The sequence below is a fragment of the Mercenaria mercenaria genome, chromosome 5, assembly GCF_021730395.1.
Source record: "Mercenaria mercenaria strain notata chromosome 5, MADL_Memer_1, whole genome shotgun sequence".
In the NCBI taxonomy this organism is placed as follows: Eukaryota; Metazoa; Mollusca; class Bivalvia; order Venerida; family Veneridae; genus Mercenaria; species Mercenaria mercenaria.
Window position 1 is genome coordinate 81,103,972 of NC_069365.1, and position 17,277 is coordinate 81,121,248.

At 34.1% G+C, this 17,277-nt stretch overlaps 1 protein-coding gene across 1 annotated transcript in view; it reads left to right on the forward strand.

The window, feature by feature from the left end:
* Positions 1-17,277, forward strand: part of LOC123558571 (DNA-binding protein SMUBP-2-like) — a 53,117-nt gene that overhangs the window by 7,484 nt on the left and 28,356 nt on the right. Inside the window, exons 3-8 of the mRNA XM_053544123.1 lie at positions 661-862; positions 5,030-5,130; positions 11,568-11,728; positions 12,214-12,414; positions 13,823-14,145; positions 14,984-15,166. Of these exons, the coding sequence (XP_053400098.1) occupies positions 661-862; positions 5,030-5,130; positions 11,568-11,728; positions 12,214-12,414; positions 13,823-14,145; positions 14,984-15,166 (1,171 nt within the window). The remainder of the gene's footprint in view (positions 1-660; positions 863-5,029; positions 5,131-11,567; positions 11,729-12,213; positions 12,415-13,822; positions 14,146-14,983; positions 15,167-17,277) is intronic.

Sequence of the window (17,277 nt, forward strand, 5' to 3'; positions counted from 1 at the left end):
AGTATGGGCGAGAATGTTGGTGACAATCCAGGAACACTGTGCAGCTTAGTTAACTGATTGATGTTACAAAAATTTATGGAAATGTTACAGAAAAATTGCATTAAATGAACAAAAAATTTAGAAGTAAATCAACAGTTGAGATAAAAAATTTCCTTTAAGTACGAGCAAGAATGGTGGTAAAAATACAGGAACATTGTGTAGTTTGGTTAACTGCTTGGTTTTACAAAACTAAAAATTTAATGCTACAGAAAAATTATATTAAATGATAAAAAAATCTGAAGAAAATCATGAAAATGAGACAGGTAAGAATCAGATTTCTGAAACAAATTAACAATGGTTTTAACTTGGATAAGTGCTTTTTTTAAGTCAATGCAGTTACCCTGTTTTTGCACCATATGTATATATGTATAGTCAGACTTCATTCTCTCAAACTCATCATTAGGTACCGGCAAAATCCCGGTATAATGAACATTGTTCGATGACTCGAACTACCGATAACTCAAACAAATAATTTTGTTAGTCCAGACGAGTTCACGTTAACAAGGTTCGACTGTATGTGTGTGATTGCCAGTAGGTCAAAGAAAAATAATCTTGACCAGTATAAATAAATCTAAACCTAATTAGGATTTATCAATATGAGATATATTCTTTTACTTTTAGGAGATATTGTTGGATTGAACATCTCACAGGGAGACAGCCAGTCAGACAGTCTTGGATCAGGTCTTGTGACAAGAGTTAGTCAATCGGCTGTCAATGTAGCATTTGATGAGTCACATGACCTTTTCTCACTGGATGATGGACCAACTGATTATTACAAACTAACAAAATTAGCCAATGATGTCACTTACAAACGATTGAAGAGGTAATGCTTAGTAAATGGCTTGAGGTTCACACAGAATGCTAGATTTCATGACTTTCCTCACGTTACAATTTGTCAGAGTTTTTTAGTCCCCTGCTGTTGAAAACCAGTTTCGGGGACTATAGGAATGCGCTTTTCCGTCGGTCCGTCTGTCCGTCCGTCCATCCGCAATTTCGTGTCCGGTTCATAACTCTGTCATCCATGAAGGGATTTTAATATTACTTGGCACAAATGTTCCCCATGATGAGACGACGTGTCATGCCCAAAACCCTGACCCCTAGCTCAAAGGTCAAGGTCACAGTTGGAGGTCAAAGGTCAACAGGGCTTTTTTCCTGTCCGGTCCATAACTCTCCCATCCATGAAGGGATTTTAATATTACCTGGCACAAATGTTCCCCATGATGAGACGACGTTTCATGCGCAAAACCCGGACCCCTAGCTCAAAGGTCAAGGTCACAGTTGGAGGTCAAAGGTCAACAGGGGCTTTTTTCCTGTCCGGTCCATAACTCTCCCATCCATGAAGGGATTTTAATATTACTTGGCATAAATGTTCCCCATGATGAGACGACGTGTCATGCGCCAAACCCGGACCCCTAGCTCAAAGGTCAAGGTCACAATTTGAGGTCAAAGGTCAACAGGGCTTTTTTCCTGTCCGGTCCATAACTCTGCCGTCCATGAAGGGATTTTAATATTACTTGGCACAAATGTACCTCATAATAAGATTATGTGTCATGCACAACTTTCAGACCCCTGGCTCAAAGGTCAAGGTCACACTTAGCAGTCAAATGTTAACATAGCATGAACAGGGTCTGTTTCGTGTCCGGTCCATAACTCGGACATTCATTAAGGGATTTTAATATTACTTGGCACAAATGTTCCCCATGATGAGACGACGTGTCATGCGCAAATCCCAGACCCTTAGCTCAAAGGTCAAGGTCACAATTGGAGGTCAAAGGTCAATAATTTTTTTTCCTGTCCGATCCAGAACTCTGTCATCCATCAAGGGATTACAATATCACTTGGCATAATTGTACCCCATGATGAGATGACATGTCATGCGCAACACCCAGTACCCTAGCTTAAAGGTCAAGGTCACACTTTGAGATCAAAGGTCAGTAGGATTTTTTTCCTGTCCAGTCTAAAACTTTGTCATGCAAAACAGGATTTAGATATCAGTTGGCACAAATATTCCCCTGGATGAGACAAATGTTATGCGCAAAACCCAAGCCCAGGGTCTAATGTCAAGGTCACACTTAGAGACCAAAGGTCAGACACAAGAATGACTTTGTCTGGAGCATTTCTTCTTCATGCATGGAGGGATTTTGATGTAACTTGGCACAAATGTTCACCAACAAAAGACGGATTGCCATGCGCAAAAACCAGGTCCCTAGGTATAAGGTCAAGGTCATATTTAGAGGTCAAAGGTCAAATTCAAGAATGACTTTGTCCGGAGCATTTCTTCTTCATGCATTGAGGGATTTTGATGTAACTTGGACCAAATGTTCACCACCATGAGGCACCCTTGTTTTTAGAATTACGTCCCTTTGTTTTACTATTAATAGATTTTATTGTAACTTTTTTAGCTCGACTATTCGAAGAATAGTCTAGCTATTCTACTCACCCTGGCGTCGGCGTCGGCGTCGGCGTCACACCTTGGTTAAGTTTTTGCATGCAAGTACATACAGCTATCATTTAAAGGCATATAGCTTTGAAACTTATTTATTCTTTTTCTAGGTCAATTACCAACCTCACTGGGTCAAGTTCCATAACTCTAACATGTATTTTGAGCAAATTATGCCCCCTTTTGGACTTAGAAAATTCTGGTTAAAGTTTTACATGCAAGTTACTATCTCCAAACCTAATGCAGATATTGAATTGAAACTTCACATGTGTCTTCGGGGTTATAAAACTAGTTGATAGCACCAAGTCCCATAACTCTGACCTTCATTTTGGCCAAATTATGCCCCCTTTTGGACTTAGAAAATTCTGGTTAAAGTTTTGCGTGCAAGTACATACAGCTATTACTAAAAGACATATAGATTTAAAACTTATTTATTCTTTTTCTAGATCAATTACCTACCTCACTGGGTCAAGTCCCATAACTCTGACATGTATTTTGGCCAAATTATGTCCCCTTTTGGACTTAGAAAATTCTGGTTAAAGTTTTACATGCAAGTTACTATCTCCAAAACTAATGCAGATATTGAATTGAAACTTCACATGGGTCTTCGGGGTTATAAAACTAGTTGATAGCACCAAGTCCCATAACTCTGACCTTTATTTTGGCCAAATTATGCCCCCTTTTTGACTTAGAAAATTCTGGTTAAAGTTTTGCGTGCAAGTACATACAGCTATTACTAAAAGGCATATAGATTTGAAACTATTTTTTCTTTTTCTAGATCAATTACCTATCTCACTGGGTCAAGTCCCATAACTCTGACATGTATTTTGGCCAAATTATGCCCCCTTTTGGACTTAGAAATTCCTGGTTAAAGTTTTACATGCAAGTAACTATCTCCAAAACTACTACAGATATTAAATTGAAACTTCACGTGTGTCTTCGGGTTATAAAACTAGTTGATAGCACCAAGTCCTATAACTCTGACATGTATTTTGGGCAAATTATGCCCCCTTTTGGACTTAGAAAATCCTGGTTAAAGTTTTGCGTGCAAGTACCTACAGCTATTACCAAAAGGCATATAGCTTTGAAACTTACTTATTCTTTTTCTAGGTCAATTACCAACCTCACTGGGTCAAGTTCCATAACTCTTAACATGTATTTGAGCAAATTATGCCCCCTTTTTGGACTTAGAAAATTCTGGTTAAAGTTTTACATGCAAGTTACTATCCCCAAAACTAATGCAGATATTGAATTGAAACTTAACGTTTCTTCGGAGTTATAAAACTAGTTGATAGCACCAAGTCCCATAACTCTGATATGTATTTTGGTCAAATTATGTCCCCTTTCGAACTTAAAACTCTTTTGATATTTAACATTTTGGGTAATAATTTCCTGCTTCTGTGACAATATTTCGAATAGTCGAGCTTGGCTGTCTTACGGACAGCTCTTGTTATTATTGGCCGTAGAGAAAAATCGAGATCACTTTTCTGTGGTACAACATGCATGTTACATCCATTTTTTTGGTGTATTTTGACCTATCTCTACCTGGTAAAGAGTTTCTTGTGGACTTATATTATATAGATTTTTTTTTTTTTTTTTTTTTTTTTTAAGATAAATTTCCCTTTGTTGGTACTATAAATAACTTATATGATAACTTTTTTATAATCGGCAAAAACATTTCAATATGAAAACAACTGTGGGTTTTTATATATGCACATTTTAATCCAGGTGTGTTGTTATAACATATTGTATATAATAGTACAATATTGTTTATACATCATTGACAGATATCAGTTCATGATGTTATACTGCAGTAGAGAAAGTTAGGTGCCTTCCAGTAGGGGACTTTGTATTGCATGGCAATACTTCATTCACTTGTTTTTTTTAGAAGCAACATTCTCATCTATGGGACAGACTATTCCAGTTAATCTTCAGCTTGCTAAATTTCTAAAATTGACTGGCCCATCATTCAATTTTGGCAGTACCATTTTCTAAAAATTAACTGAAAATTTACTGACTGAATAGCGAACATTGCAGGCTGATCTTGGTCTGCACTGGTCGAAAAGGCAGAATCACTTGCCGCCTGAGAGCAGGCTAAAGGTTAAAAGAACAGTGTGGGATAATCTTACATGTACTTCAAATTTTTCACAATATTTTCACAGAATAAATCCACAACTCCATTTGAGTTGTTGTCATAAAATAATCCTAACCTCAGTTTGAAATAATTCCAAAACTTGTATGAACCTTGTTATTTTTGGACAAAGTTACAACATGGAATGTAGAATTTTCTTGTCTACAACTCAAAGACATCGTAGATTCCTTTTATATGTTCAACGATATCATGTTGGAAAGTGATTTGACTGGTATGTTTTTAAGCTGATTGTGTTAGAATCATTTTGGAGGTGTATTTTAACAAAGGCTTTTAAAATGAGTTCAAACTATATTACAACATTTATGAAGTTTAAAAGTCAAGAAAAATAATGTTCACAGATAATGCGACTGGATGTTATGTATATTAAGTGGATTTTTTACAATGCATAATTATTGCAGAACTCTAGAAAATCTGAACAAGATCAGACATGGAGAATGTGCAAACTTGGTGTCTGTGTTATTTGAGGAACAGCCCCTCTCACCACCTAACAATTTACAAGGTAATACACCTTTTTTCAGGGTTTTTTTTTTCAGTAGTTTGTGGTACCAGTACCTGTGCAGTTGGGAAAAATTGTGTTGTTTTTGGTCAAATTGGGAAATTTTTATGAAGCACATTTTATAGTAGTTGATTCAGATTAACAAATGAAAAGGCTCTGAACTCTGTTTAATCATTAATACTGTCATTCAGTTATCAGTTTACAGAACAATCTCTCTGTTTTTAGCAGTCTTGAACTTTTAAATAACATCTCATGTGAGGATGAACGTGTAGATTAACTCGTTGGTAATGGCAGTTTGCCAGACCCAACAGTGACAGACCTCTCTTCCCCTTTATTGCTTGGCGATGCACCCTCTTCTTCTTGAACACTCTATAGTTTTGAAAGCATTCTTCTTTTCCGACTGCCTTAATCTGTTTAGCTAGTATATGCTGTTGTGCGACATTTTATCAGTAAAACGGGAATTGATACATGTAACAATCGTACCTCCAATATTTACCTAGTAATATTCTGTTTTGTCCCCAATCCCTCTTGCTTTTACGTCGGTAGTTACGAAACGTCTGTGTGTGAACACAGATGGAGAGTATTTACCGTATTTCAGTGTGTATAGGTCGCACTTTTTCTACCCATTCTGCTGCCTGAAAAAGTTCCTGCGACCTATACGACAGAACATTGCCACCAGTTTTTTTTTTCGGGCCAATTTTCTGACCGTAGCTCTCGCAAAATTACGTGCATCTGTTACGAACGAACAAAATGGATAAAAAATATCAATATCGGCGGCTTTTCAACCAATAGCGGTTACTTTCAATAAAATATATCGTAAATAACCCATACAGACTATTAAACTTACGAATGACTTTAATTCAAAGATGTTTTTGCAGACTGAATTACGTTTGTTTCTACTTTCGTTTTACTGGACGCCATTGACATGTACTCCGGGTTGGATAAATTCTGGACAGATCCGTCCTCCATTCCAAACATTGTTTATACTAATTCTTAGCGTATTAAAAAACTTGAAAGATAATTTTTTACTTTTGATTTTTAAATAAAAGAAAAAAATCCAAAAAGAGATATTTTGTTTATCTTTTTACTCAGAATCAAAAGAACGCGGTTAATTACATGACACGGAAAGGTGTTATAATTGCTGTGCAAACAATTCACACTTAAACTTGCATGATAACAGAATGTAAACGCAAACCGTCTGCTGCCAATTAGTGTCAAAAAGCCGCTTTTCTTTGATATAATCTGTTACCGATACTACTGTTGGTACGAAACGGTTGGGAACGAAAACAACACTGTCCGATTTCCACCAATCAGGTTCTGATAATAATTCAGTCCGCGGCATCAATATGGCCGCCGCCATAACTTTTTTGCCGGTAAATATTAAATATTGCTGGGGAAAAAATCCGAAATTTAACTGCGACTAATACGCTAGAAGTTCAATTTTCCGACCATTTCCAGAGCAAAAATTAGATGCGGACTATACATTACCGCGACCAATACACACCAAAATACGGTATATTTACAGCGCCTATAAAATCTATGCAGTTGTAAAAAACACCGCTATGACTAGATACCGGAAAGGGCCCTTTCCGCAAAAAGGACTTAACATGATCGGAAAGGGCCTGCCATATGTTTATTACTGGAATTTAGTTAATTATTTCTTCATATTTCATTATGACATAATAAAAGAAAATAAATTACAAAAAGAAAGTTATCAATTTGTTATTTTTAAATGAATTATAGACAAAATACGAGTCATGACATAAACCGCGCTGATCGGAAATGGCTTAACATGTTCCGAAAAGGGCCTGTCACATGTTTATTTTTGGAAATAATTTAATTATTTCTTCATATTTCATTATGACATAATAAAAGAAAATAAATTACAAAAAGAAAGTTATCAATTTGTTATTTTTAAATGAATTATAGACAAAATACGAGTCATGACATAAACCGCGCTGATCGGAAATGGCTTAACATGTTCCGAAAAGGGCCTGTCACATGTTTATTCTTGGAAATAATTTAATTATTTCTTCATATTTCATTATGACATAATAAAAGAAAATAAATTACGAAAAAAAGTTACCAATTTGTTATTTTTAAAAGAATTATAGACAAAATACGAGTCATGACATAAACCGCGCTGATCGGAAATGGCTTAACATGATCGGAAAGGGCCTGTCACATGTTTATTATTGGAAATTATTTAATTATTACTTCATATTTCATTTAACAAATGAAAAAGAAAATAATTTAAAATAAAACAATTATTAATACTCGAATTTTAAATGAATTATAGATAAAATACGGGTCATGACATAAACCGCGCTGATCGGAAAGGGCTTAACATGATCGGAAAGGGCCTGCTGTTTGTTTATATATGGAACTTATTTATTTATTTATTCATATTTCATTTATGAAATAGAAAAGAAAATAAATATGAATTATGAAATAGCTATTTATGATTTTTAAATGAACTATAGACAAAATATGGGTCATGACATAAAAAGGGGTGATCGGAAAGGGCTTAACATGATCGGAAAGGGCCTGCTATTTGTTTATTATTGGAACTTATTTATTTACTTATTCATATTTCATTTATGAAATAGAAAAGAAAATAAATATGAATTATGAAATAGCTATTTATGATATTTAAATGAATTATAGACAAAATATGGGTTATGACATATTTTACGCTGATCGAGAAGGGCCTAACATGATCGGAAGGGGACTGTCACATGTTTTTTATTTGAAATTATTTAATTGTTTCTTCATATTTCGTATTTCGTTTAACAAAAGAAAATAAATTAAGAAAAAAGATCATTATCGATTTTTAAATGAACTATACACAAAACACATGTCAGTGCATAAACCGCACTGATCGGAAAGGACCGGCCTTTGAATATATGCGGCGTAACAAACACGTGTTTCTGATTAGTCCTGATAGAGTTTGATTGGATTATCACACCTATTGATTATATCAATTAATCAGTATATTTGTAAGCACACACAAGTGCCATGTGACAAATAATGTCTTTTTATTATAACAATATTTTTATACACTTTGCCTTTTGGACAGATAATAGCCTTTATTGACTTTAATTGCTTCTTCAAACAATGCCGCTAAATGTTTTGAGTAAAAAGTCACCTGATTCTTAGCATGCATGTGTGTACCGTTTGCACGGAACAGTGTAAGACGAACTGTATATTCTGTGAGGTAAGTGCAGTTAATATGATAAGCTTTTATCTAATTTAATACTTGTCGTTATTCCTGCAAATTGAAGAATTGAAGAAAAAAAACACAAGTACATTCGGTAGTATTTTTATTTTTGCACAAGAAATGCTTATAAAGCCGTAAATATATCAGCCGGCGAACAGTAGTTGACAATGTTGTTTCCTCCGATATTTAAGAAGACATACCTGAAATATAAAACATATGTATTTAAAAATCATTATCGTATAAGTTTATAAAAATAATACGTATTCGTATATATAAAAAAAAAATGGTATATCCAATCTGTAATGTTATTTCTAAACGTCGTATTGATGCTTTTATTTTATATTGTATTACTATTTTGTTAATAATGTATGTATTCACTACACGTCATTTCACATACCAACATTTGAATAGGTACTGAAGCTAATTATTATAATGTGTTTTTGGCAACTCACGGTTGCATGCACATGTTTGTTTACACTTAACATATGATTATGATAGTACTTGGTTTACAAATTGTAACTATTTCCATTACTTAGATTAGCAAAAGTTTATAATGTCTTGTTCTTTCACCGAAAGAAAATATTATAAATATTTAGCAAAAATAGAAATTTACTTCTTACCTTGGTTTGTCCTTTAATAATCTATCATACATTGGCCTGAATTTTTTACGTGTTGACATTCCAGATACACCATAGAAGGCACATTTATATTTGAAATGCATATTGCCACTGGTGTGCTTTTCTAGGCGTGTAACGTAACTATCAGCAAATATAGCATTATTATTCGAATGTTGCGTTTCTGAAATCAGTCTATGGTTTATATATTATATTATTGAATAAAGCATCATTTACTCAATGGCAAATTATTTTGTCAACGAAAAGCCGTAAAAACATCTAACCTTCTTTAAATATTTTGATTGACACGTAGCAATCAGTGTTAACTCAACTTGTTGATTGATAGGTGACATATGAATAACCTGTCCGTTCGTTAATAACAATTATAAGGTACTTTTAACAGAACGATGAGCAATAAACTTTATAAGTATATTGCAAGAATATTTGTTATTATTAAACTTCCAATAAATACATGTTTTATAAATATTTAAGAAAGATCTGTATTTATTATCATCTCATCAATGTGCACGGAGTTAAAACATATAACTAAAATACATTTAGTTTATGTACTGACGCGTATATTGTCAATAATTCATTTAAAAATAAAATAAATGTTATTTTTTTCTTAAGTTTTTTTCTTTTTGATTTGATAAATGAAATATGAAGAAAGAAATAAATAATTTCCAATAATAAACATATAACAGGCCCTTTCCGATCATGTTAAGCTCTTTCCGATCAGCGCGCTTTATGTACTGGCGCGTATTTTGCCTATAATTCATCTAAAAATCAAAAATTCATATATTTTTTTTCGTATGTTCTTCTCTTTTTGATTTGATAAATGAAATATGAAGAAATAAATAAACAATTTCCAATAATAAACATATAGCAGGCCCTTTCCGATCATGTTAACCCCTTTCCAATCAGCGCGGTTTATGTCATGACCCGTATTTTGTCCATAATTCATTTAAAAATCGAATATTGATAATTTTTTTATCTTAAATAATTTCTTTTTTTTGTTAAATGAAATGTGAAAAAATAATAAAATTAGTTCCAATAATAAACATATAGCAGGCCCTTTCCGATCATGTTAAGCCCTTTCCGATCAGCGCGGTTTATGTCATGACCCGTATTTTATCTATAATTCATTTAAAATTCGAGTATTAATAATTGTTTTATTTTAAATTATTTTCTTTTTCATTTGTTAAATGAAATATGAAGAATAATTAAATGATTTCCAATAATAAACATGTGACAGGCCCTTTCCGATCATGTTAAGCCATTTCCGATCAGCGCGGTTTATGTCATGACTCGTATTTTGTCTATAATTCTTTTAAAAATAACAAATTGGTAACTTTTTTTCGTAATTTATTTTCTTTTATTATGTCATAATGAAATATGAAGAAATAGTTAAATCAATTCCAATAATAAACATATGGCAGGCCCTTTCCGATCATGTTAGGCCCTTTCCGATCAAATATCACGGAAAGGGCCCTTTCCGGTATCTAGTCATGCCCAAAAAACACAATGCAGTGCATTTCGCGGCCGATTTACTTTCAGTTTTAATTTTTGGAAATGGGAATTTTTTTACTGACGATTGGGAAAAATGGATACTTTTTGACATTGAGAATGGTACCGTTTATCGGTACCGCTCATATAAGGAAAAAAAACCTGTTTGCTTTGTTTTGTTGGCTTTATTGAAATTTCTGAGTACAGTTTTAGCTACTTACATTTATGACAGTAACTTGAACATTACACAAGCTGAAAGGGTATAAAACATTAGTTTGGAAACCAGTCACTGTTCATCCTTGCCATTGGTCCATTTCTAATTTATGCTTGGAAACAACTAGCCTGATCCTGCATCTTTGAGACTTGTCTCTTAACTCATATTTTTTTCCGGCCTAAACTGAGATTTTTGGTGTATATTGTACTCTGATCCTTTTAGTACAGGATAAATCTAGGCTAGTCGCTTAGGTGCCAGATAAGCATATTTTTAACATTGTGGTTTATGTCCCATTAATGTGCTGTACATAAAAAAGATGGAAATCTGATGTTCATTGCAACTTTTTCATTCTAGTATTAATAATACATAGCTACAAGTTTCGGTTAGATTCTTGGACAGAGAATTTCAGTGAACGATTGCTGGTTTAAAAAAATTCTTAGATTTTTTCATGCAGTTCCGATGTATTGAAGTTGATAGTACAGTTTCATTGTTTGATCAGGGATTTCATTTATAATTGAAGAAGATGGAAGTTGCAATGAAGAGGCGTTGATCTAGGGTTCCTCTAACGCTACTACAGGAAAAGTAGTTGGGTCTTAGGCCACTGTTGCAGAGGGAAATCCCCACTCCCTGGTCCTACATGAAACCCCTGTTACTGATTTTACTCAGTGTTGTTATCATATTTCTCCAGTCTCAAATGTGGTATATTGAGTGTATGTAATGTTTATTGGTGACAGTGATCTTTAACTTTTGAAGGACAGGGGGTTTTGAGGTGGGGTGGGGGGGAGATGCATGTGTTGACCCAGTAAGTAAAAGGATAGGGTTTGCATTTGTTAGGCCATTTCCATGCTTTGGCCTAATATGTTATTTTGTCTGCTTTACTTTTCAGATCTGAAATTTATAAATGAGAATCTAGATGAATCACAGCAACAGGCTGTCCAGTTTGCACTGGCTCAAAAGGAGTTGGCAGTAGTGCATGGTCCACCAGGAACGGGGAAAACAACAACAGTCATTGAGATTATACTGCAGGCTGTCAAACAAGGCAATAAGGTCTGTTAACAAATTTCATCTGAACTGGGTTTTTTGTGTGTTTGTTTTGCATAATGTCACAGGGACATAATGTAATAGGTTATGTGACGACTTTCCAGCCTTTAGTGGAGGAAGACTGTTGGTGTCCTGCTCGGCATTATTTCGCCACGGGCAGATACCTAGGTAGAACCACTGATCTTCTGTAAACAGGCTGTGTGGCTTCCTCACATGAAAGAATTCTATGCCCTGAGGGAGGTTTCCATCCCATAGTGATGAGGGGTAAATCTTAGGAAGTCAGCAACCATAACCTCTTGGCCATGGAGCCCCTTCATCTGATTTTTTTAAACTGCCACACAGAACCTTTTTGTAAAGGGTGCAAACCATGTAAACAGAGAGTCGTTTGCTTCAGTCTCTTAGCTAGCTCACTACCTTATATATTTTGAAATATTGCTTGGATATCATTTCAACCATTCTTTTTATCTATATGATTTATATCTATGTTTCAGATATTAGCTTGTGCACCTTCCAACATTGCAGTAGATAATCTTGTTGAGAGACTTGCCAAGTGTAAGCATAGAATTGTTCGTCTCGGTCACCCAGCTAGGTTACTACCACATATACAGAAATATTCTCTAGATGCCATACTATCTACAAGTGATGAGACGAAATTAGTGGAAGATGTTAGAAAAGATTTGGATAAAACTCTAGTATGGTTGTTTGTAGTTTTTAATTACTATGGTATTGCTCCCCACTCCACCTTCAGTTGTTTTGCCTCTAGCCTGCTGGTGACCAGCAGTCCCCAGAGCCCTGACTGATCTTAAAGATTGTCAGTTGAACCCTGTTACCACCCCTGAGGGCAACAAATTGCCAATCTGATGTGAAAGTTTGGCATTAATCTGACATGACACATTGTTACATGTTTTCACTGAAAGCAATGTCAAACAATGTTACAGTGTTATTCAATGTAAGATGGAAATGTTCATGTTTACTTTACAGCTCAGTTAGGAAAGAACATGATACCATGTTACAATGTAATATACAGCTCAGATTGGAAACGAAGAAGTCATGTTAAAAGGTACATGTAATACTGTATGTAACAGAAACATCAAAAACATTGCTGCATGAAAAGGTAGTTCACATTTAAACAGAAGCAAAAGATTTATTTACTACCGTATGTAATTTTCCATGGGAAAAGTTTTATGTGCCTTTTACATTTTTATGCATCTGTGGCAGCAGTATTGCAGATCAGATTGAATTTTTGTACTTAGAAGAGCCCGCCCGCTCAGCTCAGTAGGTAGAGCATTGGTCTACGGATCGCAGGGTCGTGAGTTCGATCCTCGAGCGGGGCTTATGTTCTCCGTGACTATTTGATAAACGACATTGTGTCTGAAATCATTAGTCCTCCACCTCTGATGATTCATGTGGGGAAGTTGGCAGTTACTTGCGGAGAACAGGTTTGTACTGGTACAGAATCCAGGAACACTGGTTAGGTTAACTGCCCGCCGTTACATGACTGAAATACTGTTGAAAAACGGCGTTAAACCCAAAACAAACAAACAAAATGTACTAAGAAGATTTTCTGTTACACATTCATATCAACATTTATTATATACCTATATAAATTCTGCAAAAAATCGGCTTGTATTTCACAATTAAATATGAACAGGCAGAAAAAAATCCGTATTGTACCTTTTAAATTCTGTATTGTACCTTCCGTATTGTATGTTGTTGGACCACTTTCATTAATATGCATGACCTGATACAATTCTATAAATAGAGCACATAAAAACTTCACTTAGTTCCATTTTAATATCGATAAACATTGAAGATTTTGTTCAGTAACAAAACAACAAACAAAAAGGTAGAGGTATATAATAAAAGGGTCATTATAACAGTAGCTAGATCTTTGATTTTGTATTCGGCTCTCATGGATTTTGTGAGGTAGGATCACACTTGGCGCTTGCGCGCCTCGTGAGATCCGATATGACAAAAATCCACTCGAGCCTAATACAGCATCCCAGATCGAGCTACTGTTATAATAACCCTATTATATAATGCTCAACAGAGGACTTCAATATCTTCAAATACATGTATTGGACTTTATTTTGATTTTAGTCAGGTTTGAAGAAAACCAAAAATAAAGGAGAAAGACAAAAGTTGAGGGAAGAAATGAAATTTCTCCGAAAAGAGTTGCGTCAGCGGGCAGATGCTGCTACCAGGGACATTCTCAAACGTGCTGATGTTGTATTGGTCACACTTACCAGCGCCACAGATGATGGGCCAATGAAACTTCTGGAAGAAAGTCATTTTGATGTGACAATTATTGACGAAGTTTCACAAGCTATGGAAGCCGCTTGCTGGATCCCGTTGCTGAGGACAAAGAAATGTATTCTAGCCGGGGACCATCTGCAGTTACCACCAACCATACTGTCAAATGAGTTAGTTTCAAAATAATGTAAACCCGGACTTACTCAGCACCTGGTTAAAATGGAATCCTGATGTTCATGGTGCTGGCCATTGGTCTAGTGGTCTCTTCATGTATTCTATGCCTAAGAAAAAACCTGCTTTTACCAGAAGCTGGCTTACTTGTTATCCAGCATATCCTTTTTTTTCCAAAATGTATAAATGCATGTATTTCACAGTGACATAACAGGCACACATCCATTCCTAAACAGACTGATAATGCTAAACTAAAAATTTCATAAAATGTTTGATCGGTTTTCACAAATTAATGACAAAAACAATAAAGCATCTGAGGCTGACTGTAGATTTGCACCATCTAAAATATTATTTACCAGTTGTTACAGCTCTAAGTCTTGGTTAAATCTGTCATTTTGATGTAACTGTTAAACGTTTGGAGTATCTTAACTCATTGAAATTTTATAACATTATTACTATATAACTTAACATAATACATTTGTCAAATTTAGTGCAATGAAGTAAGTGATGTAATTGATTGTAATTCTTTGGTTTAAACAGTATTTATTGATATAGTTACAATTGTTACAGTTTTACAAATGTGAAAACATAGAGGATTGAGTAGGAAGCTATAAGCTTTTTTAGAAACTCTCTTGTAAATCTTTAGCTGATCCATGTATATTAACCATATGGGATTTGAACTTATAATACTAGTTATGCGCTTTTTTTTTCACATTTTTTAGTCATTGTCTCTTCATTTTTTTTGAGTGCGTTAATGTAAGATTTGAAATTCAATATTTGGCATGCATGACAAAATCATACAAATACATTACTATTATTTGACTACATTTGTTTCAGAGCCGCTAAAGAAGGACTTGCAGTGACCTTGATGGAACGTGTCCTTGACCTTTATGGTGAGAAGGTCATGAAGATGTTGACCACACAGTATAGGATGAATGAAAAAATCATGCAGTGGTCTTCACACCAGCTGTACGAGTCTAAACTGGTGGCCCACGAGTCTGTGAAACACCATTTACTCAAGTAAGAAGTTGACTCTTAACTCCTTGGAAATAACGATAAATAGTAAAATCTGTATGAAGATCCTTAATAAGGAAAAAATGCAACCAAGCAGAACTGTAAGACTATCTAAACACTAGGCTGCTTTTAAGATAAATAATTAAGGAAGTTACAACATACTGGTTGTTAGACATCGTTTCTTTTCTTGCAATTTACAGTTTTATCAAACATTTCTTCCTTTTATGCTGCATAGGTTTACTTCTGTGTGCATTGGTTGTAATTGAAAGTTTTTGCACTGAAAAAAAGTGGTGCAGGCCTATCAGACACACTGAATTTTGAATGCAAATGGCAAATATGGAATATGAGTCGGCTTAGTTTCTCCAAACTCAAGCAAATAATCTTTAAATTTGGCCACTCATTTATGTTCACTTAACACTTAATACAAATTAGATTTTCACTGGAGGTATTTTTAAAATTTCATTTTCCTATCCTGGTTGCCCAACCAAGATAGAGTTATTTTATCATAAGTATAAATTTGATAAACATACTTTGCCTAAGGAAATGTATAAATATTAGACATATTGTAATATATTTGTAAAATATTTGCATTAAAAATTATGTATTTAGATGGAATTCATTAGAAACGCAAGTTTGAAAAATTATTATTACCTCCCTTTGCCTATCTGGTTGCGCAACCAAGATAGATTGGAAATAAATGAATTCAGAAGCTACACACAGCTTTAAAACTTGCATTTTGGTTCAGATTGTTCAATAGTTGATATGTCTATCAAATGCAAATGTAAAACTAGACATTGTATCGAAATAAAAAGAAATACCCAGCTTTTTATATACTTTCACATTCAGGCCTTTTTTTCATCAATTTGGGAATGCCACCGACACCGTCGGAATTGGGAAAATGCTCTCGGAAATTGTCTTAATTGGGACAATTTGCAAATTACCAAAATCTACATAAATGTGTTTTTGTGTGAAATATTAATGAACTGCATTTCAGTAATTGTTCAACAGTATTATAATTTACCTAAATATACATAAAAATAAGCAAATCTATCTTAAAACAGCAAGAACCCTAAAAGGTATTCATTTGGGAATTTTAAATTCAACTTTGGGAAGAAAACATACTTTTTTGCATTGGGATTACCTCCTTTTACCGGAGGTAGATTTATAGGGGAAAAAAGCCCTGATATTAAAGGGGAGTAATTACAAAATTTTATAAAAGTAATAAAATATACATTTCAAATAGGAATCTAACTCTATGTAATCGGTCTTTTTGTTCCTTAAAGATGTTTTTCACAATTATTTCTAGCAGACAGAATTTTTTGTAACTTTGCATATTTATAGATTGATGTATGACAAGTTAAAATAAAAAATAAAAATGATAGGTACCCGTGCTTCTTTTTTCAATATTTAAAGTTTATTAAGAACACCAAATCGGTATTTTTGTCTGAAGAAACAATACATACATGTTATAATAAAACTACTGCAAACAACTATTTATTTGGCTGAAACACGGTATTGGTGCTGAAAGTAGTCCCACTTTCTCGAAAAATTAAATTTTTACATACAATATTTCTTTTGTGTAAATTTTAAAGTTTAGACTATCTCCTACCTAAATCAATTTTAGTTTTTAGTAAACATGCATGCATCACTGTTTTATCGATGTTTTCCATCATATGGTATAACAAAAGTTACAGACACTACACTAGGTGTATAACATACAAGAAAAACAAACAAATACTTCAAAACTTTGATTATTTTCACTGTAACATCAATAACAGATTATAAACATTGAAAGTAAAAAACTTAACTGGAAGTGATAAACATCTTGACCAAAAATTTCAGAACATTAATGAAGCTGGTATCAGACAAAAGAAATATAAGCCAAGAAACTTTTCTTTAACTTTCACAAAAAACCCACCAGAAGGTTAGTTAGGCATTTATCTAACACCAAGAACAATATGAACACAAACAAAATCATCAATTCTGTCCTAAAGAATCATAAATTTTGGTAACAGGTAATATTACAGTATACATAGATTTGGTTACAGACACTACTGAAATCTAACATTTCAATGCAGTGGCAGAATCATTTAAAATAATGGCAAATTTCAACACAA